The 26,776-nt window shown below is 45.6% G+C and overlaps 1 protein-coding gene and 1 long non-coding RNA gene across 2 annotated transcripts; one reads left to right on the forward strand and one right to left on the reverse strand.

The window, feature by feature from the left end:
• Position 1: 1 nt before the first annotated feature.
• Positions 2 to 25,477, reverse strand: OSBP (oxysterol binding protein). The gene is made up of 14 exons (XM_083416177.1): positions 24,918 to 25,477; positions 14,168 to 14,376; positions 11,168 to 11,418; positions 7,945 to 8,143; positions 7,643 to 7,745; positions 6,370 to 6,424; positions 5,687 to 5,821; positions 5,228 to 5,473; positions 4,849 to 4,969; positions 4,297 to 4,400; positions 3,970 to 4,065; positions 3,442 to 3,620; positions 2,635 to 2,855; positions 2 to 1,994 (listed from the first exon to the last, which is right to left on the reverse strand). The coding sequence occupies exons 1-14, from the start codon at positions 25,253 to 25,255 to the stop codon at positions 1,852 to 1,854; spliced, it is 2,400 nt and encodes a 799-aa protein (XP_083272303.1). The 5' UTR covers positions 25,256 to 25,477; the 3' UTR covers positions 2 to 1,851.
• Positions 25,478 to 25,618: 141 nt separating this feature from the next.
• LOC310665908 lies at positions 25,619 to 26,442 on the forward strand. The gene is made up of 2 exons (XR_014505707.1): positions 25,619 to 26,054; positions 26,301 to 26,442. It is a non-coding gene; the product is annotated as an uncharacterized lncRNA (long non-coding RNA).
• Positions 26,443 to 26,776: the final 334 nt, after the last annotated feature.

The raw sequence follows: 26,776 nt of genomic DNA on the forward strand, positions 1-26,776 counted from the left end.
CTTGGATATTTCAGGTTTTATTATTTAATTTAGTTTTCTTGGAAAAAAGACAATAAGGCAAAAAATAAAATAAAATCCAAAAATAGAATTGCAGGAATATTCTCTCTCTTAACGCCTGCCAATATCCTATGCAAGGATGTGTCAGCCTCTACAAGCTGCAGAAAACAGGCTTCAGACAGGGACTGAGCAGCAAAGAGCGCAGAGACCCCACCCAAAACCCCTTTCCTTCCCACTGAGCAGCACTGTCCTTTGCTGCTGGGGATGGCAGGGCTCACGGCCTCATTTCTACCTGCCAGCAAGGTGATTCCATCCCACCCGCAAGCATCCCAGGGCAGGAACGCCGCCACCTCTGACCCCTTCAGTGGCTAAAGTTTGGAAGTTGAAAGAAAAACACAGAAAAGAAAAAGAAAAAAATGAGGATAGGAAACACAGAAGGAAGGCACCTCATTGTGTGATCCTTAGCCAAGGGCAGGGGCTGCCTTATAGTCCACACATACACATACACACACACGCACCCCCCCCCCCCGAGCGTTGGCTTGGCTAGGGCAGCCTCTGTGCCCTTGTCCACTTCAACACAGCGGCAGCACCTCTGTCAACCTTAGGATCCAGCTTTGGCAGCTGAGAGCAGAGCTGTCCCAAGGCCAGTTTGGGGAGTTCTTGCAGCCTCCTTATTTCACAGCGGAATCCATGGACGCCTGGCTTGTGCCTGCACAGTGAGGAGCCTGATGCCAGTGAGCTCCAGCTCTGCATCAGATAGTGTTTTTTAAAATTTTATTTTAAAGAAGGCAAGGCAAGCAAACCAGTGTTGACTGTCACGCTTTCTGCAGAGCGTCTCCCTGGATCCGGTGGCAGTGGAGGGGGACAGCTGGGGGCAAGTGTTACAAAATGGGGTCTGCAGGATAGGAGGGGGGAAAACCAGAACAAAAATTATATCTCTTTTTTTTCTCACTCTCTTTCTCTCTCTACATATATATAATATACATATAAACAGGTGCGCATTAAGCCAGAGGTTGCTTTAGGCAGAGGGGAGGCTGTGTCCTGCATCGCCGCTTTCCACCCAAGTGTATGTGGGGAAAATCTGAAGCCTGCTATGGGGAAGGGAGAACAAGTAAGTTTTATTTCCTACCATCGTATGAACAGCTGGTGATGTCACAAAGGCGGGTTCCGCTGAAACCAGAGCTACCTGCACCCACCCACTGCCACCACCCTGTGCCCGCTTCTTTAGGGCACAATTAGTTGCTTTGCCACCCGTGTGAACAAAGAGACAGTGGCTCCTGGAGAGAACTGGCACCCAGCTATCATCCTCCTGCCCACCCGATGTTTCAGAAACTTCTCCTGTAGGTAGAGTGCCACACAGGGCTTGGGAAGGAGGAAAAGGAGAGCAACCCTGATGGTCAAAAGGTCCCTGTATCTTCCCCAGCTATTCTCTTGGTGCATACATTCAAGGTCTTGACTACGGGCCCCTATCTGGAAGTAGAAAGGGAGGGCAATCCATGTAAGCACGGTGTTGCTCCCCCTCTTCCTCCCCAAACGTGGGGGGCTGCGAGCAGAACAATACTCTCTTTTGGGTGGAGAAATGGAGGGCACAGTCCTCTATTTCTACTTGTCCCCAGCCATCCAGGAATCCAGACACCAACTTCAGTTTCAATCAGCTAAGGCAACCCAGCCAATCACCACTGCTGGATTCTGCTTTGGGTGATTGATTCAAAACAAGTGATTGGTTAAGACAGACAGATTCGGTGAGGAAAGCACTAGGCAGGAAGTCACATGATCAGCCGCTCCCCCTCCATCCTTCTTCCACTACCCTCTTCTTTCCCCTCCATCCTCGTTAATAGTCCTGCTGCTTCCAGCTCAGAAGATGTCAGGGCACATGCTCCAGTCCTGTTTGTCTTTGCTCTCCCAGTAGCCTCCCCTGTACACATGGGACACCTCCTTGGTGTCAGGATCCTTCTTCCGCTCAAACCACAATGCTTTGTAGGGATCGTAAGGAGTTCCTGCAGGGGAGGAAGGAAGGGGCAGCAGGAGAGGGAGGGAGGAAGAGAGGGAGAATTCTCAAATGAACAACAACAAATGGCATTTGGCTGGCATTTTTGCTGGGAAGTCAGTGCTAGGCTTTTCCCTTAGTGAGGGGCCATAGTTCAGTGATGGAGCAACTCTTGATATGTCCTCTGCCCTTGGAAGTTTGGAAGGCAAGGTGTGGCAGCCCAGGAGAGGGCCTTCTCTGTGGCAACCCCTAAACTGTGGAATTCCCTCTCCGCAGAGCTGCACCTGTTCTTTTGATTGCAAACTGTTTTAACTGATTTTAACACTGTGTTTTTTACCCGGCTGTACACCCCCCCTCCTGGGACCTTATGCAGAAGGGCTAGCAAGAATCCCAATAAATAATCCCAATCATAAATAGCTGCTTTGCAATGCAAGGCCCCAGGCTCAATCCCAGGCACCTCCAGCTAAAAAGGACCATAGGAAGCAGGGTCAGCAACATCCACTCTGCCCATGATGCTGGAGAGGCATTGCCAGCCAAGAACAAACAAGACTCGGCTAGGAGGACCAACCACCTCACTGCACTTAGGCTGCTTCATATGTTCCTGTTGCCTTTTAAAAATCAGTGCGGGGGCAGGTTGGGCAAGCGCTTACCGTCCTCTGTCGCCTTCACGGCCTCAGCTTCACGTTTTTTGCGGGAGATGCGCTGCTTCTCCTCCAGGCGCTGCTTCTCTGCGTTGGCTTCATCCCAGCGCCCGTTCTCCATGAGTCGCTGGTCAGGCCGAAGCCTGCTGTCTGTGGGAGCAGTGCCACTTTCTGGGGCATTGAGCGTCAAAGCCAGCTCCGAGAAATAGTACATGTTCTCAGCGTTCTTCCTGCACCAAGGAAGGGGGGGAAGAGAGAGAGAACAAATTCAGATGGCAGAAAGGCTCCGAGCTGCACTGCAGTCTAAGTTCTGGTGTAGAAAGCAAGCTTAATCTTCCTCTTAGGGTGGCAGGAAAGATACACACACATTATCTAAGACCCTAGGTCACCAACTCCTTTTCAAAGGGTCAGTATACTTGTACCCAGGGCTGTGTATTTCTTGTGACCACGCCACACAAACACAGAAGTCTGCAACCTGGAGGACTGTTTCCATTTCCTCTTAAAATAGGCTTGCATGTGTGGACAATGCCTGATGGATAAGGGAGGAAAGGGGAGGCTGGATTTCCAGTGTCCTCCATTATTTAGCCCATGACTAGCAGAAAGCGTATTTCTCAACTCACTTTTTCTTGGGAGGAACACACACAGTACACAAAGGCATTGCTGATTACAAAGGCATGCTCTAAAAGCAACAACCATAACCACATTCTGCCATCCACAAAAGCCAGTTGAGACGATAGTCATACTGGTTACGCAAAGGAGAGCATGGCTGTGCACCAGCTCCTCACGGGAGGAGTCCAGGCTACCTCCCTTACTCACGGGAGTGGGTTCCTCTTCCACAGCATGACCCTGCTGTCCTCTGCTTCGTGCGCTCTCTGCCGGCTGTCGCCACCATTCTCCAAGCTGGTTGTCACCCTGAAACAGTCCATCTTCTCGTCCCAGGTGCCCAGCAACACAAAGTGCACTCTTCCTGAGGGATCTAACACCTCTCCAGTAACCTGCCATAGAAAGGAGTTCAAGAAGGTCCAGCAAAGTTACGTACAAGCCCACCCAGGCGTCGGAATTGCATTATGGTCTCCCCATGGCTAACAAAGAAGCTGGAAAGCACCCAGAGCTGTTCTCAAGAGCTGGTCTGCTAGGACTCCAGAGTGCAGCTGCAATATTCAAAGAACATTCTCTAGAGGTACTGGCTTAGCTGCCTAGGTCACTGCTGTCCATGTGACCCTTCCTCTTATGTAAAAGGCCCCTCCTACCACTAAACAGGCCTTTCACCTCTCTCTGTTGTAGACGGCCTGACATTGTTCTTGCCATCCCCACAGTAAAATGCTTTAGGACAACATCTCTTACCTTTCTGGCCACATCTCTTGAAAAGTAGCTATATGGAACAAACTTGAGAATACACTTCTCGCTAGTCTTATGGTTCAGAATTTCAATCTCACCAGACTGGAAAGAAAAAAAGGGAGGAATAAAGTCAAGCAGGTTCGGGGCCATTTATGCAGTCCACTAAAATGCTTCTGTAACAGCTGAGCAGATAATCAAGAGTAGCAACTCAATGGGAAATATGGAAAATGGACCTCTAAAGTCCTGGCTATCAGAACTACCCTCCAAGCACACCCTCCAAGCTGGGCTGCAGTGCTGCCTTCACAGTCCCCACCACCACCACTTTTAACTCACCTGGTCTATCCATAATTTGCCAACTATGATGTTGTGCACTGTGGTGGTAACCTTCTTCCATGTGTAGTGATTGCCAGATGCATGAAAGATACAGTGGATGGTACCTAGAAATAAGAATGTGCTTAGGATGATTTCGCATTGATGCAGAATCCTTGCTAGGATGAAAAATACATCAAAGTCTAGTGCACAACAGCATTTTGACTCAGCTCTGGTTGATCTAGGTTCCAATCCCTGGTCAGCTAAGGATGACCTGATTGCCCCGTTCTCCACAAATGCCCATTTTATGAGCACCCAAGCTACACATGTGTTCTTAATACCCCTGAGGGGCACACAGCAAGGGTGAATGTGCTAATGAATGCCCTAAAAGGTGCTGTGCCTATGAGACAACCATCGTAAGTGGCCCAGCTATGTCTCCAGACAGCCTGACTCCAGGCTGGAGACCCTGGACTTTGGTAAAAGATGGGAAGCACAGATGGAATTCCGTCTGTCAATGGGCACCATTAGCTTTCCATGTCCCTTTAAAACAGCAGGCACCTCAAGGCAAAGACTCACCAAGGGGCATAATTGAGAGGTATTTGCCACGGAACTTGCTGGTGATTTTAATTTCCTGACGAAGGGTCCAGCCGTGCTTGGAATCAGCATGATGGGCAGCAGCTGGAGGATGGTGGCTCACCTAGAGGGCAGGACAGAGAGAAGTTAAGGAAGAAGAGTGTATTCAGCAGGCGAGTCGCCAGGAATATGTAGAAGCAGGAAGAGCTGACAGCAGACACCCGCAACAGATACATCCCCTGAGCACACTGACTTGAAAGGACGTGCTACTGAAACACAACAGAACTTAATTTGCTTAAGACTGAAATGTATGTTCCATGCATCTGGAATCAATCAAGTGTTCCAGCTCAGAGTCAGACAAGGGATCTGCCCTGCTCGTCACCTGCTCACAGATGGAACGGTAGCCGTTCTCCTCCAGCCGGTCTAGCTCAAAGGTTTCCCCTAAGAGAGGGTTGAATGGCTTGCTAGTGCGGAAGACTGTGGTGGAGTAAGACGATACGGTAAATGCAGCCACATAGCAGAGCTGCTCCAGAGAGCTTTCACACTTGGCTGCCCGGTCCAACAGCTCGTGATATTCCAGGTCCTCTGTGAGGCGCTGCAGCATAGATAAGGGCTCGTTGAAGTTCACCTGGAAGAAGCAGCAGCAGATGTTAGGCAGGGCAGCCACTCTGGGGCAGAAGTATGCAAGGCAAGTCTGGATGCAGCAAGCACACTCCACGTTCCTACAGAGTCTCATTTCACAGAGCTTGTTGGGTTATAGAGTTGTGGCTTCCCACCCCTTTCCTCCACAGGACAGCAAGCCCCAGATCTTACTACTCAAGCTAGACTTAAGGGGACTCACTGGCATGGGAATCTTGGAGAGTTCCTTGCCAATACAGTTCTTCATGATGCTCCACAAGTTCAGGCTGTAATTTGGTTTGTGAGGAATTCGGGTTCTCTTCTCCTTCTTGGTGTCTTCCATAAACTGGTGTTTATACTTTGGGAGAGAAAGGAGGCTAGTCAAGACAGGTGGGAAGGCATAAGCTGGACAATGAATTCTATAGAGTCTTGTAAAAGAGGTTCCCAATTTAACTATAAGCCTTGGGCAAAGTAAACAACTCTTCCATGACTTCAGCACCTTCATCTATGCAGAAAGAGGTTCTTAGCCATGCCCAGAATCACTAAGCTCAGTGCAGTAAGACCTGTCCCAAATGGACAGAAACGTGGAACAAGGCAGAGCCTGTAGCCAACATTACCCCTGCTTTTCCAAGCCTTCAATAAGCTCCATCATAAAGTATGCCTCAAAGTATATTGAGCACTTGCAGGCTTACAGGAGAAGGACTAATGAGACCCATCAACCCTCCAGGTGGTGCTCTGCATCCCATCGTCCATGCAGACTGTGGCTCACTTAGGGGATACACTGCTGAGGTACTCCAGAAGCTTGTGAAGGACCCACTTGTTCCAGCTATCTCCCTCTGCAGGGTCCCCACAGCATCTGGTGAAAAATGTTGCTTCCCTCCCCCTCAGATCAAAGACATGGACTACCTGCTCATCGAGGCTGATTTCACTGCTAGCACCACTGATGTTGCTTCCTGTTCGTCTAAAGGAATTACAGAAAAACACACCATGAGAAAACTAGGATGTTCCAGGTTGAAATAATGTGCTATCAGGAAAAAAATATGCACAGAGAACAGTGCTGCCAAACACCAAACAGAGTATCTAGTTTGTCAGAGTTGGACAGCAAGTATAACCAGGGCCACCAATCTATGGATCTATCAATCTTTATTTATTAAGTTAAAAGGCAAAATAAAATTACCGAATGGTGCCCATGGACTACTTTTAAGGAGTCAGTGTAGTGTACTGATTTGCCAGGTCTCCTGTTCTACTTTCCTCATTACTATCCTGTCCCTTTATTAATTTAACCTGCAATTGGGGGTGGGGAATCACAGCAACTGTATGCTCTTACATCTGAATAACCTAGAAGCATGAGACTGTTGTCTGGTGACAGCTGTACATGTTGTTTGGGTATGCGACAGAAATCTATTATTTCCATTTCTCTCTCTTTTGAAGCTATGCACCGCTTGCTTGAGCCTGAAGTCACTGGCAGCCATACCCAACTAAATTGCTGCAACAATGTGTTCCAGAAACATAAGCTGGCATGGAGCACAGTTGCCTAATTGCTGACAATGTAAGGTTGTCTGATCATGTTTCACCCACTCTGGAAAACAATGTTGTCTTAGCTGTCCTTGGGTGCAATTTCAGGTGCTAGTCTGGACCTTTAAAGCACAAAGTCAGTGGTAACGAACCTGTGCCCCTCCAGATTTTGCTGGACTCCCATCAGCCCCAGCCAGCATGGTCAACGGCCAGGAATGATGTGAGCTGTAGTCCAGAAACATCTGTAGAGTCACAAGTTAAGACATCCCTGCACGAAGTAATCTGGATCCTGAATATCTCAGCGAGCTCTCAGTAAGAGTGGACAGCATTGACTTAGGTGGACTAATCACTTGTATTTTATATTCAAGAGATTTCCTCTCCACTTTTTCCTCCACCCCTCTCCATTCTCTCTTCCTTTGAAGGCTTAGGCAGCAAGATGCCCCAGTTCTATAAAACACACTTAACAGGGGAGGAACACACAGAACCTGCTTTGGTATGTTGAATTTCACCCAGGCAGTTTGTCCCCCTCTAACCTATGGCACAGGCTATGGGAGTGGGAAAGCATCAAAGGTGAGGGAAACACCTCAGTAGTTTTACAAGTTTGCAGTGCCAAAAGCTGATGGGTGCTAAGCTGTCAGCTGAATGGGAGAGGGGCGTCACTTACTTATGGCCCATGCTTTCAGGCATGGTGATGATCTCAGGAGCATCAAAGAACTCATTATCGTCATCTTCATCACTCATATCTCCCTTTGATGGGCAACATCGATCTGTAAGAGGAACACATGTTATCTTTCTTGGTTTCAGTTACTAGTACTTGATTCCAAATACTTTGGGACTTTGGGGCAAGCATCCCACAACAGAAGCAATTTTGAGTAGGAACCCACAAAGGGAAGGGCAATGGAGACTAGCAGAAGAGCTAGAGCTTGGCTGATAGAAGAGATGGAGGCCAAAGCCCTCCATTCCTACCTTTAGAAGAATCCATGCTGCCGGGGGCATTGGCTGGTAGAACTGTCGCTCCACGGAAGGCCCTTTCCAGGTGGTTGTGCTGCTTCGCCAGCTGCTCCAGGGTCTCCTCTAAACGGATGCGCTGGTCTCGCTCATACTGAAGGGACTTCTGCCACTTCTTGCTGTGCGTCTGGGCCAACATCAGGAAGTCTCGGCAAGCCTGTGGGGAGCACCAAAGCGAGGCGGCACTCACCACTCTGGTCTGTATGGGCCCTGGACACTCGGCTGGCCCAAATGTCACTCCAGCTGTGAGGCCAACACTTCTTGTCTTGCTGTGCTAGTCAAACGCCAACTCCTGCCTTCATATAGTTCCCCCCATGGTGCCACCGGGTGATCACTTTGCTCTGTAGCATTGTAGGGCTGGCCCCTATTCTGGCCCAGATCAAGCTGTACTGCAGCGCCTCTTGCTGCACCTGCTCTTAAAGTGGTACGTGGGTCCTCTTGTGGGTTAACAGGAACTGCTGGGGACAGGTGCCCTTTCAGGACACTTTGCTCTTAACTGCCCCTCCCACTCGGAGACCCAATAAGCATTCACCAGTCTCCTAGCAACTTCACCATGGACACTCACTGAACAGAGATGCTCAGAGAGACATGGGCAGGGACACTCGTCTGCTAGAAGCCCAACCAAATATTCCATGCAAAAGGCTGCAAACACACCCCCAGCAAATAAATCTGGGCAAATCACAAAATACTGAAAATGTGACTCCTGGACTTGCATGAATTAAACAGAAGCTGTTTAAATGTTAATTTGTCCTAAGTGGAAAATGGAGCAGTATTTACACAATAAAAAGGAAGGAAGGAGGAACTTCAACAACCAGTACTCAGGGGCAGGAAAGCTGAGACTGTGGTCTGTACAGGGGGCAAGGAAGGGTCAAAAGTGGGAAAACCTTCCCAGGCTCTGCTCTAAACTCAGAGACTTTAAGCGGACTGTTTTAGTTTGAGCATTTGGGATAAAATGCTGTAATTTAGTATCTGTCCAGAAGGTTTTGTGGAAAAACACACACTTAAAAAGGCAAAATAAAAGAATGCTAGGAAATTTGCCTGTCTGATAAGATGTTCTGCATATCTGGCAATGGAAATGCATCAATACAAATCTTGCATCCTTGCTTAAGGCAGCAAAATGAACAGGCATGTATGGAATACTGTATTTACTCGAATGTAGAGAACACCTTTTTTGGCCAAATTATGTAGTGAAAATTAGGGTGCGCTTTAGATTTGATGGTGCATTTACATTTGCCAGCAAATACTTTTCTCATTTCAAGGTTTTGAAAACTGAGGTGCGTATTAGATTCAATTGCACATTAGATTCGCGTAAATATGGTATTAATTTTGGTCAAAGAAAGGTAAGACTTTCAGACCAAGTAATCCTTTGCTCCTAAATATATACCAAAACAGGTCTTGCCTTCTTTTTGACTTCCTTTTGAACCCACCTAGAGGTTTGCTATATATCTGAGGGGCAAAGGTGGTTAACAACAGAATTTATAGAATGTAGTTCCTATTCAAATTCTTGAGTAATCCACAGTGGTAGGCTTTTGTGGTATAAAACTGTCCATGCTTAGTTAAAAACTTTCTGTTTAAAAGCTATTGTGATGTCATTCCATCTTCAAAGAAGTGTATTCCAGGTTTGTATTTAACAACTTCTGGTAGCCATAGGCAACCAGGAATTCCACACTGGCAAGGAAGTGCACAGAATTCCATGCAAACCAGTAAGTGGGCTGGTGGAGAAGGGATGGATTGTTCTGATCCTGGTATATACGCCGCAAGGAAGCATAGCCCACTAGCTTCTTAGCTGGCTAGTAAACAATTTTGCTAGTTGGTAATTCTTGTTGACATATGTCTAAGGCTGTCATATTCCCACTTTAAGGGAGGGCTTCACCTAGTGGTGAAGTTTTTTAAATAGAATATTAAAAAGACTTTTTAAAAATGCTGGTTTAATGCATGTATGTGTTTGCTCAAAATACTTTAAGTCACATTGAGTTGCTGTGGCAAAAAAGCAACTAATAAATAATATTTATAATAATAACAACCCCTTGCAAAGTCCTCAAAGGCTGGCCTGATGGCAACCCCCAGTAGATGGGAAACAAAGCTACATCTCAAGGATACTTATTGCGCAGTATTGGAAGACACAAGAACTACCCACTCTGGAAGAATGGCAGATGAAGGTGATGGACTACATGGAATTGGCAAAAATGACTGGCAGAATCAGAGACCAGGGAGAAGAGACGGTGGAAGAAGATTGGAAGAAATTTAAAGACTATTTACAGAAATATTATAAGATCAATGAATGTTAGAATGACATCAGATTGAGTTTAAAAGGTTATTAGCAGCAAAGTGGTGAAGGAGTATGGAAAATGAGAAGGTTAAAAGGTGTAAAATTAAAAGGTTTAACATATTAAGATACTAAGAAAGGATTAGGATATATTAAGATATTAAGATAAAGATTAAGTGAAGACAGAGGGAAGGGATTTGCTGATTAAATATTTGAATTGGAATACAGTGAGGGGAGGTGTGGGGAAGTCTGGGAAATAAGTAAATGCGAGGAATATAATGAAAATGGAATTGTTCTTATTTGTTTTGTTTTTTTTCTGTGTTGTTGTTTTTGTCTTTTTGTCTTTTTCTTTGTTTTTCTTTTTATGAAAAAACCCTAATAAAAATATTATTTAAAAAAAAAACAAAGCTACATCTGTGCTGCCACGGGTCCCGGTGATCAAGTCCACAAAATCTCAGCATCCCATGGCCCTCAGCCTTTAATTCTTCAGAAGGCTTTCTCTCTACACTTCTCCTTTCTGGTTTGCTCCCCGATATTAAAAATCTGATTTGATGTAATGTTTATGGATTACAATTCCCATCACGTCCTTTTCTTATACTGAGTCATGCCTTCAATGCAATTCTTTCGACTGGCCACAGTGTGGCCACACTGGGCTAAGAAAGCACAGCCAACTAACTACAGGGGATTCAGGACGAGCAGAAGCTTATATATTTTGCTAAAATGGGTGATGTCACAGACGGCTTATAAATCCAAAACCCACCAGATCATCTCTCTCTTCTCAAAAGAGGGAAATGCTGCAGTGGCTCTGAAAGTTCTACGATGAAAGCCTGCAGAGCCAATGATCTGGGAAGCACCCAGCGGCCCCCTTCCCGCCGGCCGGCTCAGAGCCAGAGCGTCTGGCAGCAGCACACTTACATTGATCATGGCATTGGACGTGATGCGGAAGAGGGTGGCGCGCTCGTTGACCTGCTTGATCTTCTCGTTGCTCTCGGCAGGCAGCTTGAGGGTCTCCAGTTCGCTGAGCGAGCGCTGCAAGGCCGTCCCGTGCTTGGCTATCAGGTCGTTGCAGGTGCTGAGATCCTCCACCTTGCTAGAGAGGGTGCGTAGGGTGTTCTGCAGTTCCGTCTTGTCTGTCTGAGACACTGATTCTTCATCACCCGACTCGTCTGTGGGGAAAAGGCTGCAGCTTTTAGCACCTTCAAGGCAAGGCTCACCCTAGGAGCAGATGCATTTCCAGGTCCTCCTTTATTCTCAGCACTGGCTCCTAGCTTCATGGGACTAAAGGGAGCCTGTTTCCTCTCCCCACCCCCCACCATTATGTGATCCCTTTCCCTAGTCCAGTGAAGATACTGGCCAATGTTGGGGCTACAGGTAGCTAACAGGGAAATCTCTCTTGCCAGTTCAATGGTTTGTTGGAGCAAAGGACAGGATTTCTAATCCCACCCCTCCATTTTAGCAAGGAACTAAGGTGTAAATTGTGGTACTACAGATATTATTGATTTCAGGGTTGGTGGTGTTTTTTCTTTTTTTAAAATCCTTTTCTGAGTATATAGACAAAGCAGTGGAATCAAAGCAGAAATCAAACTTGCAGTGATAAAAAACAATAATCCCAAAGCTAATTGGGAGCAATAAAGACAGTATAAATAGTCAAAGGGTAAAGATCATTGGGAACCTCTGAAAAGAAGCAGCTTTAAGGTCTGATTTCACTATCTGTGCTCCTTAAAGCAGAAGTGAGAAATATATTGGCAAAACCAAGTATCCCACGCCTACTGTATGCAACACCTCCTAGTTGCAAGCCATGAGTCTATTTATAAGAGTTGTGATGTTTAAACACATTTCTCCACACTGCTAGATCATGCCATTTCTCTGGAAAGTCTTACATTGTTCGGAGCCCAATCTCTTCTGTAACTTTCCTCCCTCCAACAGTGGGTTTATAATGTTAGGAATGCTCTGGCGAGTGTGTGGGTATAGGTCTTTCTCTTGCAATAACAGAACTCAAGGTTACCCTGTGAAACCGACTGGTGGTATGTTTTAGAAAGACAAAAGAAAAGCAGCTGTGTCTCTTGAAGTAGTTAACATATGGAATTCAAACACCATAAGCAAATGGCCCCTTGTTTTTCTTTGAAAAAGATGGGACAAAATGAATTCAGAATGTGTCTTTTAGGTATTATTAGCAATGATACTTAAATGGAACTCGCATGCTCAGTAGCAAGATGTTAGAGATAAACAACAGAAGACCCATCTCTCTCTCTTTTTTTGGGGGGGGGGTACATTGGAGGAAGACCTCACTTTTCATGCCCCGTTTGTGAACTTTCAGAGGCATATGGCAGGCTGCTCTTAAAATGAGGAACTAGATGGACTTTTGGTCCAACTCAGCAAGACAGTCCTTACATTCTAGTGATTAAAAAACACACACAAATGGTTGGCTCACTCTTGTGCTTCGTCACTACCAAAAAGTAATGAGTCCCAAAGTAGAATGATAAGGAACTTACAAAAAACTATCCGATCGGATGGGGGAATGTCTGCTGCAAGCAATCAAGAGAAATACTATTCAACAATGAGACATGAAATCGCTGAGGGGAAGAGTACGTGAGAGCACAGTATCTAGAAGGCAACATTTTGAGTGTCAACATAGCAGATAAATTAGATAGACACGCAAACAGAGAGAGAGAGCAGGTATTAACATTTGGGAGTCGGAGTTTCAGTATCATGAGCTTGGAATCTCATGCTGTGGATAATGACGATGCGCACAAATAAATGCCTCTCTCTCCCATTATTTCTTTAGCTTTAGGTTTAAAAGGGGATGGGGGACCGGGATACTGAAAATTCAACAGAGCTAAGAAGGGCTAATATTTGAAACTCTGATGCCTAAGTCACAACACAATCTAATGTTACTGGGCAAAGGACATTTTGTTTTGAAAACACTGAAGAAATTCTTTCTGGTAAAGCTGCCAGATACCTCTTCTTTTTCTTTAGAATTCTATGAAAATAAAACAAAACCCCCATCAGTAGCTGGTGGCACATTTTCCACTTCTTTCCCCTTCTACACAGAGCAAATATGTCCTACGGAGAAGAGACAAACATGTTTGAGACACCAGATGGGGGGGACCCAGGAGTCGAGGGACCAAAACTCCTTCAATTCAATGCATGATTTATTCAATACAAAAATGGACATTGGGCACTTGCTTTTGACACTTATTTTACCTAATCAGATACATCAGCTACTGACAGATGCTTTAGCTCAGGAGCCACCAGATTATAATGTGAGGCTCAGCTGATTGGGTAATGTGCAAAGCAGATTTGGTACTGACTGCTAAAATGCACTTTTGGTTTGGGAAACAGAAAGCTAACCATTCTGAAAAGCCTGATGCTTAAAAATATAGCCACATTTTCCAGAGGCCTCATGCTATAAACCACAATGGCCCCAAGTGGCCTGTTTCCTTGGTATGTCACACGCACAAGGCAAAGGACACCGAGCAATTTGTATGAGTAACAAACATTTGGTGTTTGGCAGAAAACCTTGCCCCAAGGAGTTGGAGCTCTAAATAGGATGGAACAGGACAAACTGGAAGAGATGCGCCCTCATGTTAACCCCATGGCCTAGAATAGACTAGGAATTGTTCTCTGCAGGTATTTTAGCCTATATGCGTTTCACAGGTGAGGCTGCCTACCATGGGTAGCCCAAAATCACAAACAAACAAGCAGGGTAGGATGAGGAGAACAGAAGACTCAGCTACTTCCTGTGTGCCCCAGTGCTATTAGCCAACACCAAATCTGCTCAGAAGCTCTCATTTCTCCATTTGTCATAATGATTTTCCTGGGTGTCTCCCTCCACAATAAGCTCTCTTGAGTTTCTCAGCGCTCACCCACACCCACCTCCTGCTTCATTTGCACTGCCCTGAACACACCCTTTACCTGATTCTGCCAGCATCTTGACAGCTTTGGCCTTGGCCAGCTCTAGAGCTGTGACCCAGCGCTGCCTCTCAACCTCTGAGTTGGCCTTCAGGTGATAGGTCTGTGCCCCTCCGTTGGAAATGATGAAGTTGCAGGAGTCCTCCACTGTGATGTTAGCCGTGGCCAGGTTGATGGTTCCACGGCAGGTGTGTCGCATCTCTGCCTTCGATCTGCCGGAAGGACAAAGTAGGAGGGCGGTCACCAGGGCATGAAGAAGCACAAGCTTCAGAGGTCTAATCTCAAGACGCAGAATAATGAGACAGGGGCACCACATCTGGGAACAGGCAGCAAGTGAGAGTCCTAGGTATCTGTCATTTCCAGGGCAATAGGGAATGATGGGTCAACAGCTACAAGGAATAAACACCACTGTGTTTCCCTGACTGGTATGTAAACTGTCTGCTGCTATTCCCACATGTAGGTAGCTGTCTGAGAATGTCCACCACAGCAGATTGCTGAATGGGAGCCTCCTGATGCCATGAGATTCAAATAATGAAAAAGGCAGATGTCTAGTTCTTGAAACAATGGAAGTCAGCTAGAGGGGAGGGGGCAGAAATGTGCAGGTGGGATTTTTTTCAAAATGAAAAGATTGAGAACAGGAAACTTAAGTGGACTGCGATAGTAGCAGAACTTCTTCTGTCTAGTGCAACTACGAATAAGAATTCTATTGCCTTGCATTTCTGATCTTTTCAACATACCTCTAGCTTACAGGCACACCCTAAACTTCAGACAACCACTAGTTATCCTTTGTGCAGCACTGTTTTGATTTGCAAACGTTTTGGATGTGCTTTAGCTCTCTTGACAACCTGGTGAGGCAGCAATTTCCAGAAGGGCAGCAAAGACAAATACTCCTTTTGGTGAGGCAGGTGAATAATACTTTATGGATGGAAAAGAAACTAGCAACTTGGCTGATGAGTCCATGACGGAAATGGATTATGGAGACCTTAGTTTGACTCATTTAGGAGGCTTTTTAGATAAAAACAAACATGCATGAAAATATGGCTGGATTATATACTACAGGTGATTGACATGGGAAGGATTCAGTCATATGATCTAGGTATCTAGATATCTAGCCTTCCCGCTGCCATATTAGTTTTATTTGTGTAGGACTTATTGATGGTCCATGGAGGAACATGAAAATCAAGTGCAGACTGAGGTACTAAAGTCCAGGAACAGTTTTACCAGAGGGCTATTTGTCCAGAGCTGCCTCCTGCTTTGGACCGTATTAGCTGGGTTTCCAAGTCCTATCCCGTTTCCCCAAAATGATGCAGTGGTACCTTGGTTCACAAACGCCTTGGTACTCAAACAGCTTGGAACCCAAACACTACAAACCCAGAAGTAAGTGTTCTGGTTTGTGAACTTTTTTCAGAAGTCAAACGTGCTCTGTTTTGAGTGTTACACTTCCAGTTTGAGTGTCACACTTCCATTTTGAGTGCCACACTTCTATTTGAGTGTTACGCTGAGGTCTGTCTGCTTTTGGTATTTATTTTGCGGTTTTGCTTCTGCGGCTCTTTTTTGTTTGTTTTTGTAACTGTGTGGAACCCAGTTCAGCTACTGACTAAATGATTGTGACTGCAGCACATTGTTTATTGCTTTCATTTTATGGATCAATGGTCTCATTAGATAGGAAAATTCATGTTAAATTGTTGTTTTAGGGGTTGTTTTCCAAAGTGTGGAATGGATTAATCCACTTTCTAAGGGAAGCGCGCCTTGGTTTTGGAATGCTTTAGTTTTGGAACGGACTTCCGGAACGGATTAAGTTTGAGAACCATGGTACCACTGTAAAACCAAACTGTCATTTGTCCAATGTATGGCAATCAGATACAGTCTGCACAAAGTTGTAGGCATCCTGTCACTTGCGTTGACTAATCATTAAACTGACGTGCTGAAAGTTAGTGAGCAAGTTATTTACCACTCACTTTCTCAAATGCTTGGCAATACTGCACAACCCAAATAGAAGTTGTTTCTCCACTTTACAAAATATGTAAAGTGATTCCCTGGCTGGGATGACCCCCTTGAGTGGGGCAGAAGGGAAGGGAAAAGTCTCTTCTCTGTTACTGTGATCACTAGTGGCAGGCATTTCTATTAATAGGGCAATCTCTTGAACTTTGCAGAGCGTCCTGATAATTTCAACAAGCTGGCCGTCCCAGCCACACACGCAAGAGCGGACAGGCCAGATGGTGGGGGATTTTACATTCAATATTGGGACTCGGCCAGACTTGTAGGAGTTTGGGGGCGTTAAAGCCAGAACTAGACGCAGACCAATGCGTCTCAACTCAGAAAAAATGCTGGATTCTCAAGGAGCACATTCACAAGATAAGGGTGTGCATGCGTGCGTGTGTGCATGCGCTTGTGCACCACAGTCCTTCCCAAGCTACAGGACTCTTGTCTACATGCTCATTAATGCAACGCACATACACAAACATATGAATATTTATATTATGGTTTCATTCACTGATAGGTGTTTTAGATAAAGTGTAATGGTAATTCCACAACACAGAAAAGTTGTCTGTGATTCCTTCAAATGTCCAGAAATTGGGCATTTTTACCCTCTCCCTCAAAACACAGGGAGAGATCTGTCTCAACACCAAACAATGAAATGAAATATTGGGCTGAAGGAATTATGGGGATAGACAGAATTTGCAGTAGCATCCAGAAAAACCAAGTTTGATATTGGGTCTACATGTAACCTATTGAACTTGAGCCACTCTACAATGGAAAACAGTAATATATCTATTATAGATATTATTATAGGTACAATTATTAAAGATATCATGATCTTTTATAGCTATTATTCAACAGAGCAGACGCACTGCTCTATTGAGTGCGTTATTTCAAGGGATCTACTCAGAGTAAAAGTTAAGTTGATTACCACCCAGCCGATTCATTTGCACATTTGTATACAGTATATGTGTATCACATATCCTCAAGACACAGGCCTACAGGGAATTCCAGAGCTTGCCAGGAAGTCTCATGGATGGGAGCCCAGTGTGGATAAGGCAGTTGGAATGCCAAAGGCCTTCAGACAGCCAGGCCACCATTCATTTCAGTCCCCAATTTTCTCAGCATTCCCTCTGCCCAAGGCTGTGCTTACAGCTTTCCCAGTTTTGCAGAAATGACTAAGTATACATTCTGCCTACCTTAAGGCTCGCCAAATCCCTCCCCACTCTCAGCCCAAGACAAGAACAAAGTTCCCTATGTATTGACCTGGTACAAGGCAGAGCCATCTCCTTTCCACTGCAAGGCTGAGTAGCACATAGGCAACAACAATGCACACACACAGCCTGCTTGGGGCTGGCACAGAGAAACTGCCAGAATGCTTCATCGCAGAGGCCCCGAGTTTACTGCTTCCTCCTAAAGCTTGGACAGAGGGTAACTTGGCATTCCTTCCAGCAGGGCTGAGTCCACTGGGGAAATATGAGCCTGGCTTGCCAGCTATTCTTATCCTCCAGAGTCCAGTTACTTTATGAATAATACAGACCAAACTACGGGAGAGGGGCTAACCAGTCAGCCATCTCTGCCTGAGTGAGGCATGGCTCCCTCAAAATATATGTTCGCTGGCTAAAAGCCAGGATGTCTACACAGGGGCAAATTCCCAAAGAAGTGGCACAGGGTGATTTTAATACCGTTGGCTAGATTTGGTGTGAGGAGAGCAAGGGTCTGCGCTAACAATGCAGGCTTGATGTCATTCAAAGATGAGTAGACAACACACTGAGGGAGGCATTAATAAGAAGGGGCTGCAGACAGTCATCCATAGTATGTTTGTCTGGAGGCAGCAGACCCCGAATCTCAGCACCAAAAATCCCATGGCATTCCCCTGACAGTAGCCAGTACTCCTGGATACTGGCTATTTTAGTCTTCCTTGGAGGTTTGTACAAAACATTCCTTCCTATAGGATCGCTAAAGCTACCCTCCTTGGCACCCTCACAAAATATGGATCAGGAGATAAGTAGAGCACAACAAATAGTCCAAGTGAACATCACTATTGCAAGTACTTTACCAAAACCTCATCAGAAGGGACTTGGTGTCTCATTAGCACATTCTTATAATAGAGGGTAGATGGGACTCATAGGAAAAAGACAAAGGTCACCCTACTACCTGTGCCTACAGCACTGCACAACTGATGTTGTGATACATTCAACCGATCAGTAAATATGTCATATGTCCAGGCACGTCAGAGAGAAATTGTATGTAAAGTAGGCCAGGATCTGGAGGGGTAGGGGTGTCTCCACTACAAATTTAAATTGGTTTAACTATCACAATTCCTAACCAAGGGTTCCTGGAAGTTATAGTTGTGTCCAGAGGCTCTACCTTCCAAAGTACATTGAGGGGGCCTGATGCAACGTCCTGACATCGCTCCTGCCCCGCTCTGTGTTCAGCCTCAACAATGGGGGCCTTGGCCCCCTCAAAAAAGCTACAGTTCAATATCCTTTGCAGGAAAACGTGAAAGCTAACTCAAACTATATCGCAGAGGTGCCTCGGCTCAGTGTACCTGAAGGAGCATTTCTACCCTCATCACTCTGTCTGGACACTGAGGTTCAGCTCCAAGCGCCTTCTGGTGGTTCCCTCACTGCAAGAAGTGCAGTTACAGGGAACCAGGCAGAGGGCCTTCTCGGTAGTGGCGCCCACCCTGTGGAATGCCCTTCCACCAGATGTCAAGAAAATAAACAACTATCTGACTTTTAGAAGACATCTGAAGGCAGTCTTGTTTAGGGAAGTTTTTAATGTTTGATATTTTACTGTGTTTTTAATATCCTGTTGGAAGCTGCCCAGAGTGGCTGGGGAGGCCCAGCCGGATGGGCATAGTATATGTAATAAACTATTATTATTATTATTATTATTATTATTATTATTATTATTACTAAGTTAGAGACTAACTCTCTTATGTTTCTGAGGAGCATACAATTCACAACAGAAAGGAAGACAAAACTGGCCATGGATTAGATTTGCATAATTTACTGTTTACTATCAGTCAGAACCCAAAGCATCGCCCTCATAATCCTTTTTAAACATAGAAGTGACAATAGGTTATGTATGGCCCATTAACACAGGACAACCCAAACATGGCAAAAGCATAGGATATTAACTGCAACACCTCAATATATGTGTCACACCATCACATATATAAGCAAAAAGCATCATCCTTTCCTTTTCACCTATGGGTTTCTAAACCACCCCATGGATCTAATAAGACCCATTCCAAAGTCTGTAACATCCAATTTAAATGATGAAGAATAAGAGCCTCAGTTTGGCTGTACTGATTTAAATCAGTATTGCCATTTTTAAATGTATGCATTTCCTGAACAAGCAAGTGTACTGATCTATTGGGTAGTAACTAAACAGAACCTTTGTACAACCTAGGATCAACCAAAACCTTTGATCCCGAAGCCAACATGCCTTTCGCACTGCAGAATTATATCTGTTCAGAGAGAAAAAAAGATTTCTGCTTGGCTTTCTCTGTTCACATGCCAGATCACTTACCTGAAGACTAAAGGCTGCAATCTCTATGTAGATTTACTTGAGATTAAATTCCACTAAACACAATGGGCACTTACTTCTGAACAGACATACAGTGGTACCTTGGTTTAAGAACGTCAGGTTTAAGAACGATTTGGTTTACAAACTCCGCAAAACAGGAAATAGTGTCTTGGTTTGAGAACTTTACCTCGGTCTAGGAACGGAATCCGAATGGTGGAAGGACACTGGTGGCAAGAGGCCTCATTAGGGAAAGTGCACCTTGGTTTAAGAATGGTTTTGGTTTAAGAACGGACTTCCGGAACGGATTAAGTTCGTAAACCGAGGTACCACTGTACACAGGTTTGGGTTTTAATGCTGTACTACTCATGCTTATTTGGAAGCAGGTCCCATTGAATCAAGTGAGATTTCTTTCCAAATAAACATGCGTACAGTTGAGCTATAATGGTGTCCAGAACTTTCAAGGAGCAAGAGCTGGTACTTAGCGGACAAAACAGTGTTTCTCCCAGCATTAGAAAGAAATAATATCCATGCTGCTTCCTTAGTAAAGCCCTAAACATCAACATTTAACTGAACATGCCACAGGACTCATGATGTTGGGAGGCTGCAAAACAGTACCATCCAACCAGTCAGGGTTCTGAATATTTGTGGTGTTATACAGGATGACATTTCCTAGATCCTCATGCATTGGATAACTGGTCTCCAATACCAACAGGAAGACACAGCAATGTATCACATTTACTGCGTGATCTCTGATGTTGAATAATTTTCTAATAGACCTTGTTTTTGCATAGAAAAGCAAGCTGCAAATCAGAGGGCCTAATAGATGGCCATAATGAAGTTTTAGAGATTATGTGTAAGCATTCACTTGCTTGTTCATATGGGCGCCTCTCAACTTACACAGGGGTTACGTTCCAGGGATAGTGCATAAAGCCAAAATCGCATATGGTCAAAACACATTGGGTTCAATGGTGGGTGGGATTGCCAAAGTATTTTTCCCCAAACCTGCCCTTCTCTGTTATATATACCAGGCATGTCCAACAGGTAGATCCTGATCTACCAGTAGATCACTGGACGTCTGCAGTAGATCACTGGCTCCCCCCAAAGAAGCTGAACAACTGTGGCTCCCCTAAAAAAAGCTCAACATTTTACCTCCTCCCTGAAAAAACAACAACTTTAACCCGAATCTCCAAAAAGGGGGTAGATCACTGCCAGTTTTTAACTCTGTGAGTAGATTGCAGTCTCTTGGGAGTTGGCCACCGCTGATATATAGAGTCATACATTAGAACCCGAACAGAATCCATTCCGGAAGTCCATTCAACTTCCAAAACATTCAGAAACCAAAGTGTGGCTTCTGATTGGCTGTAGGAAGCACCTGCAGCCAATGAAAAGCCACGGAATCCGCACCAGACATTCGGCTTCCAAAAATAGTTTGCAAACCGGAACAGTCACTTCTGGGTTTGTGGAGTTCAGGAGCCAAAACGTTCAAGAACTAGGATGTTCGAAAACCAAGGTACAACTGTATATATATGTATATATCATGTTAACCTGCATGTGCACAATTTAAATGTGTGTTCAGTTAAGATTTTCTTTAAAATCCAGTTGCTTTAAAAGAGAAACACTATAAATTAAATATTAAAAAGAAAAAAAAAATGATTTGGCAATATCCAACAGTAGTCATATTTAAGAGAAGACCCATTGAAATCTTGGGTCTACTCAAAATTCAATGTAGTTGGATTTTTCTTCTCCATTTTTAGCTGCTCTGAGCTTCAGGTTTCCAATTATGGGCTCTCTGATGTTCCTCAGCTGCCTTGTCTAAAGGCATTTATGACCTACTATGTGATACCAGAAGAGATAAGCTAATGGCAGCCAGAAAAGCCATAAACCCCAATGTGTGTATCAGAGCAGATCAACCAACAAGATGTCACTGGTCGAAGAGGACAATGAAATAAGTTGCAAGGTCAGAGGACAAGATTTATTGGGTGAATGAGTACACAGTCTATGAGTGAATGAGAACACAGTTCAGATGGGCCCTTAGCTAGTTATGAGTGAAAAACAAGCATTTTCCTAAACTTGGGCAAATAATCTTTCCTGTAACCCACTAGTGAAAAGGGGCTCTTTCTCTGTCAAACTGGTCACCACCATATTAGTCTGTTGTAACATACACATCAAAGTCTTGTGGCTACTTAAAGACTAATGGATTTATTACAACCTTGCATTTTGCAACAAGGACTTCCATGCAGGTAAGTGAACAGGTTGGTGGAAGAAGGAAATGTGCGACTCCTTCTTCACTAACCTGCTGCATTTCATGCTGGCCACAAACGAAGGGATTTCTGTCCCTCTTGGTAGAAGGTTGTGTGTGTGTGTGTGCATGTATGTATATATATATATACATACACATACATACACACACACTAGCCTGCTAAGATGCTACTAGCCTATTTTTCCATGCTGGCCATGGAGGAGGAGCTTCTAGCCTCTTAGCAGGCATTTAACAGGCTGATTTATTATGGCAAAAGCTTTCAAGGTTGGAGTCCTGATGCATTTGACAAAGTGGACTCTGATCTACGAAACCTTCCTTATGCAACAATAAATTTGTTGCTTTTAAGGTGCCACAAGACTCCTTATTACTATTTGACCACACTCTTTATTCCCTTTACTACTGCACCTTCAAGGTCTGTTTCTGAAAATGCATACTTTTAGTTCAAAATGTGAAGTTAACAGAGGCCCCACAAAAAATGTGCAAGGGGAAAGATGTTGAAGGAGCCTCATTCGCACTCCAGACTTAACAGCAATGCAAAAGAACATCAGCAGAGAAGAAAAGATGCATATGGCATAGTAAGGCAACACCTGCTACACAGCTAATTATTACAGGACACTGGATTAGGCTCCACCCACCTGTCAACCTTGACCCACAAGAGGTGGGGAAAATAACAATCTGGCTCACTGGCCAAATCTAGTTCTCCACCCATGGATTAGGGCTGCTATCCTTGGATGCAAGTGTCATTGACTATAATGAGAGCAAACATGCGTAAGATTGGGAACCCAGATTCCAGAAACACTTCTCATTATTCCGTATCTCCATTCACCCTCCCACTACTTAGATTTCCCTTCTCTTTAGGAAATAACACAGCTGAAGAGCAAAGCAGGGGCAAAAATGAGAATCTGAGCTCTCTCCCTAAAAATCTCAGAGGCATTCTATTAAGTTAGTTTCAACATACTTTTGATTAGTAAGGTAGCTGGAATAATAGTTTTTCTCCAGAAGTTCTGTTTGATATGCTGCTTGACAATCCTCCTGTTTTATGAGTGGAATACAATTAGTTGAAGTAAGCACAACAGGTGCAAGCTTGGGCAGTATGTATAGAGATCCTGGGCTGCCCAGGCAACAAAACCCTCCTCTTAGCCTCACTGCTGTGGTCCAGAGCAGAGCAGTATGTTTGGCACCAGCTGGGCTGCAATTGTTTGAAGAGATTTGTCTAATTCACAAATAAATGTTCATTTAACATGCAGAAGTAGCTGGAATAGGAATGCACATAGAGTTTGGAAGAAAGTAGGTGAAAATTGCTGGGGCTTTACTATTCATCAGTGATATGGAGTAACATTTATGTGAAAACACAAGGGTGGCGCAGACATACAACACAGCACTGAAAGCTATGAAGGGTTGCTTAGAGAGACAGGCAACATATAATGCTAAGTATTTGTTTCTGCATTTGCAGAAGACTCATGAAGAAACTGAATCATTTGAAGAAAAGTTTTGAAGCACGGATGGTTTGGGAACTCACAGTTTAAGTAAGTAACTCAAGGTAGGTTTTGTCATAAATAAAAGGCCTCATTTTTTGGTTTCGTTACATTTGTAACACAGCCTTCCTTTATGGAGTACAGCACCCCCCCCCAACTCGGCCCTCCATATGTTTTTGGGACTACAACTCCCACCATCCCTAGTTAACAGGACCAGTGGTCAGGGATGATGGGAACTTAGTCCCAAAACATATGAAGGGCCAAGTTTGGGGGTGCCTGGAGTACAGGGTTCTCCTAATTTTTTTCACAATGAGGATGATTAAGTTGAGAGTTAAATTACTTGCCCCAGGCTACCTGTTGAGCTCCACAGCCAAGCAGGAATTTGAACATAGCTCTCAATCCTAACAAGGGAAGGATGCATAGGGCAAATAGTTTATGTGCAGCTTCTAACCTGCTGGGAAGAATTTCTCTCCTAACCAAGGAATGTTAGAAGCAGTGATTTCAGAAAAGCTATTTCTATTCCCAGCATACATGTCCCACAGCTAACATTGCCTGTGATAGTTACCTCTGCCAAATCCGCCACACCCAGAACACAGGTCTTTTGGAAAAATGGCTTGTGACCATCATAGAATTACATCAACAGGCCTACATTTTTTGCATTTCTTTTTAAGTATCAAGTACTGTACACCAAAACACATCACAGAAGATGTATCTCTCAGACTGTGTGTTGCCTGTGCCATTTGGTTGCAACAGAGAATCAAAAAGATGTGGCTCAGTGATGCTGCCAAGGATGTGGAGGAGGAGGAGGAGGAGGAGGAGGAGGAGGAGGAGGAGGGGGTGTGTGTCTTAGAACACATTTGGCTTTTCTGCTGGCTGGCATAAAGGGAAGGAGAAAGCCGCAGAATGTTGCAGGTGTGGAGAAAGGGGAAATAATGTGGCTATCATCACCCTCATCTTCATGTCAGAATGCAGTACAGTGGTACCTCGGATTAAGAACCTAATTCGTTCTGGAGGTCCGTTCTTAACCTTAAGTACCACTTTAGCTAATGGGGCCTCCTGCTGCTGCTGCCAGAGCACGATTTCTGTTCTCATCCTGAAGCAAAGTTCTTAACCCGAGGTACTATTTCTGGGTTAGTGGAGTCTGTAACCCGAGGTACCACTGTACATGCCATGCATATCTGAGGTGGGGGTAGGAATGTAAGGCAGAATAGCTGAGGGGAGCCTCAGAGGTGTGGAAGCCCCCCTGATGCTTCTCAAGACGTGGCTAAGCCATGACATCCTCATGCCACGTGGCAGGGAAGTGGCTGCTCCACACAGAGGAGGCTGCTGCTGCTGCTCCTGCCACGCAGGCTTGGCCAGGGGGAGGAATGCCCAACCGGGTGCAGGCCGGCCAAAGGGAAAGAGGGTCACAGGCCTTGGGAGGCGCCCTGGGTGTGACCGGAGCAGGAAAGGGGCGTGGCCGGCCACCCTGGCAGGGCCGGCAGACGGGGCGTGGCCTCACCTGTAGTAGCTCAGGAGCCCGTTGCTCAGCACGAACCAGCGCCGCTGATACCCTTTGATGTAATTGGTCCATTTGAAAAGCCAGCCCTCGCGGGCTGACCCGGAAGTGGAGGTGGTGGACCCGGAAGCGGAAGTAGAGCTCCCCCCTGGAGTGCCTGTCACCCCCCCTGGGGCCGGTCCCCCAGGGCCCAGGGTGCCTCCTCCGCCGCCAGGCCCGGGAGAGGGTAGCGGGGGCGCTGGGCCGGGCCCACAGGTCGCTCCTGGGACGGAGGCGATGGGGCCGCCCGCTCCGCCAGGCGTCGTCGCTGGGCCGGGTCCCGCCGCTCGTAACTCCGACATGGCACCGCGCAACACCGCCGCCGCCTTCGCGAGCCCCGAACTGCCTCGGCCAACGAGAGACCAGGAACCGCCGGAGGCTGAGCGCCTCCCTCCTTCTTGGCTTCTCCCTCCCCCCCAAACGATGCGCGTCGCGCCGTCACCCAACCCTCCCCATTAGCAGCGACGCCCACTCCAGGGGCCGGAGTCCCGCTTGGCACCGCCTCCGTGGCTGCTACTGGTCCAAATATGCTCAGGGGGCGTGGCTTGAAGCTGCATTGGCCGGTGAGGCGGCGTCGTTCGCTTCCCAATAGGCTTCTTTCTCGCCGCTCCTATTGGCCTCTTCTCTTGTCCTTTGCAGGTAAAAACCAGTAAGCAGCTCATGGAGGGGGGGGGGGGCGTTGCAAAAACGCTATCTCTGACGTCATCGTGGAACGGGAGCTCTGTTGGTTAGATGGCGAATGACATTTGAGAGCCAATGGTAATGGGTGCCTGTGAAGACGACGAGCCGGAGCTCCAGACCCAATGCCATTTGCACCCTAGCAGCCCAGCCCTGTGCCTGTTTACCAGGACACAGGTCTACCGAGTTCCAGGGGCGCGCATAAGATTCCAGCCTCACTTAGGGTTCCGGCCCCAAATTACCTGCCAACTCCGTTTTAAGAACTTAACTTTCAAGCAAATGTATTTAGGTCTTATTTCTCCAAAAATTGGCTTAGGTAGGAGCTCAAATATGTGGCTGCAAAAACGTCTACCTTATGGGGATAATCCTGCCGGCATTGGGCTAACAGGACCAGCTCCCTTATGGATCAGTAGGAATAAAATGGTGAGTTTTCGGTAAAGGAAAGTGGGGGGCCCCCAAGGATTTCTTGAGGTTGGTGCTTTTTACACAATCTAGAGTTAGGGATAACCACGATTGCTTAAGACATCAAATTATTCAGGGTGGTGGAACACAGATTGTGAAGAGTTCCAAACAGATTGCTCCAAACTCGGTGACTGAGTATTGAAATGGCCAGTGTGATGAACTCTTAAGCTGGCAGTGACAATTGTTGCGCTTTCTCCTCCTGAACAGATTGCCAAAACCTTGAGAGAGAAACTGCTGGGTTGCTCCATCTTTCCATTTTATTATGTGTTTTAAGTTATTTCAAATGGTTACCACCTCAAGTGCACACAGAAACGCAACATAAATGCTGTAATAAACAATTGTTCAAATGTATTTTTCTTACGGCCATTGTTGCCCTGCCACTGTTAATAAATCTGCACCTGAATTTCTTACAAGAAAAACCATTTTAAATCCAACCTTGTTAATCTTAAATGGCAATCTCATTTGCTCTTTGCTGCAAGAGCTGGCTAACATGATGTGGAAAGGGGCTGATTTCCCTTAAGCTTAGGTAACTGTTGCCCCTCACAGTAAAATGGCAGTATCTTAATCCTAACCTAGCAATGTAACATTTAGAAGGAGCTCAAGAAATGTTAAGATAGCTCGTTTGTTTTTTGTTAAAGGTAGCCAAGAACACAAACTGAAAAACACTAATGGGGCAATATGAA

The sequence above is a fragment of the Podarcis tiliguerta genome (assembly GCF_965153285.1).
Source record: "Podarcis tiliguerta genome assembly, chromosome: 1".
NCBI classification, from domain to species: Eukaryota; Metazoa; Chordata; class Lepidosauria; order Squamata; family Lacertidae; genus Podarcis; species Podarcis tiliguerta.

Bases quoted from the DNA above. Each gene is read 5' to 3' on its own strand.
- OSBP (XM_083416177.1), bottom strand. From the start codon at position 25,255: ATGTCGGAGTTACGAGCGGCGGGACCCGGCCCAGCGACGACGCCTGGC. The intron at 5,474-5,686 runs GTGAGTCCCCTT...TGCTTCTTCCAG, and splicing joins TCTCCAAGATTCCCATGCCA to GTGAACTTCAACGAGCCCTT. The intron at 4,066-4,296 runs GTGAGTTAAAAG...TTTTCTTTCCAG, and splicing joins GCAAATTATGGATAGACCAG to TCTGGTGAGATTGAAATTCT.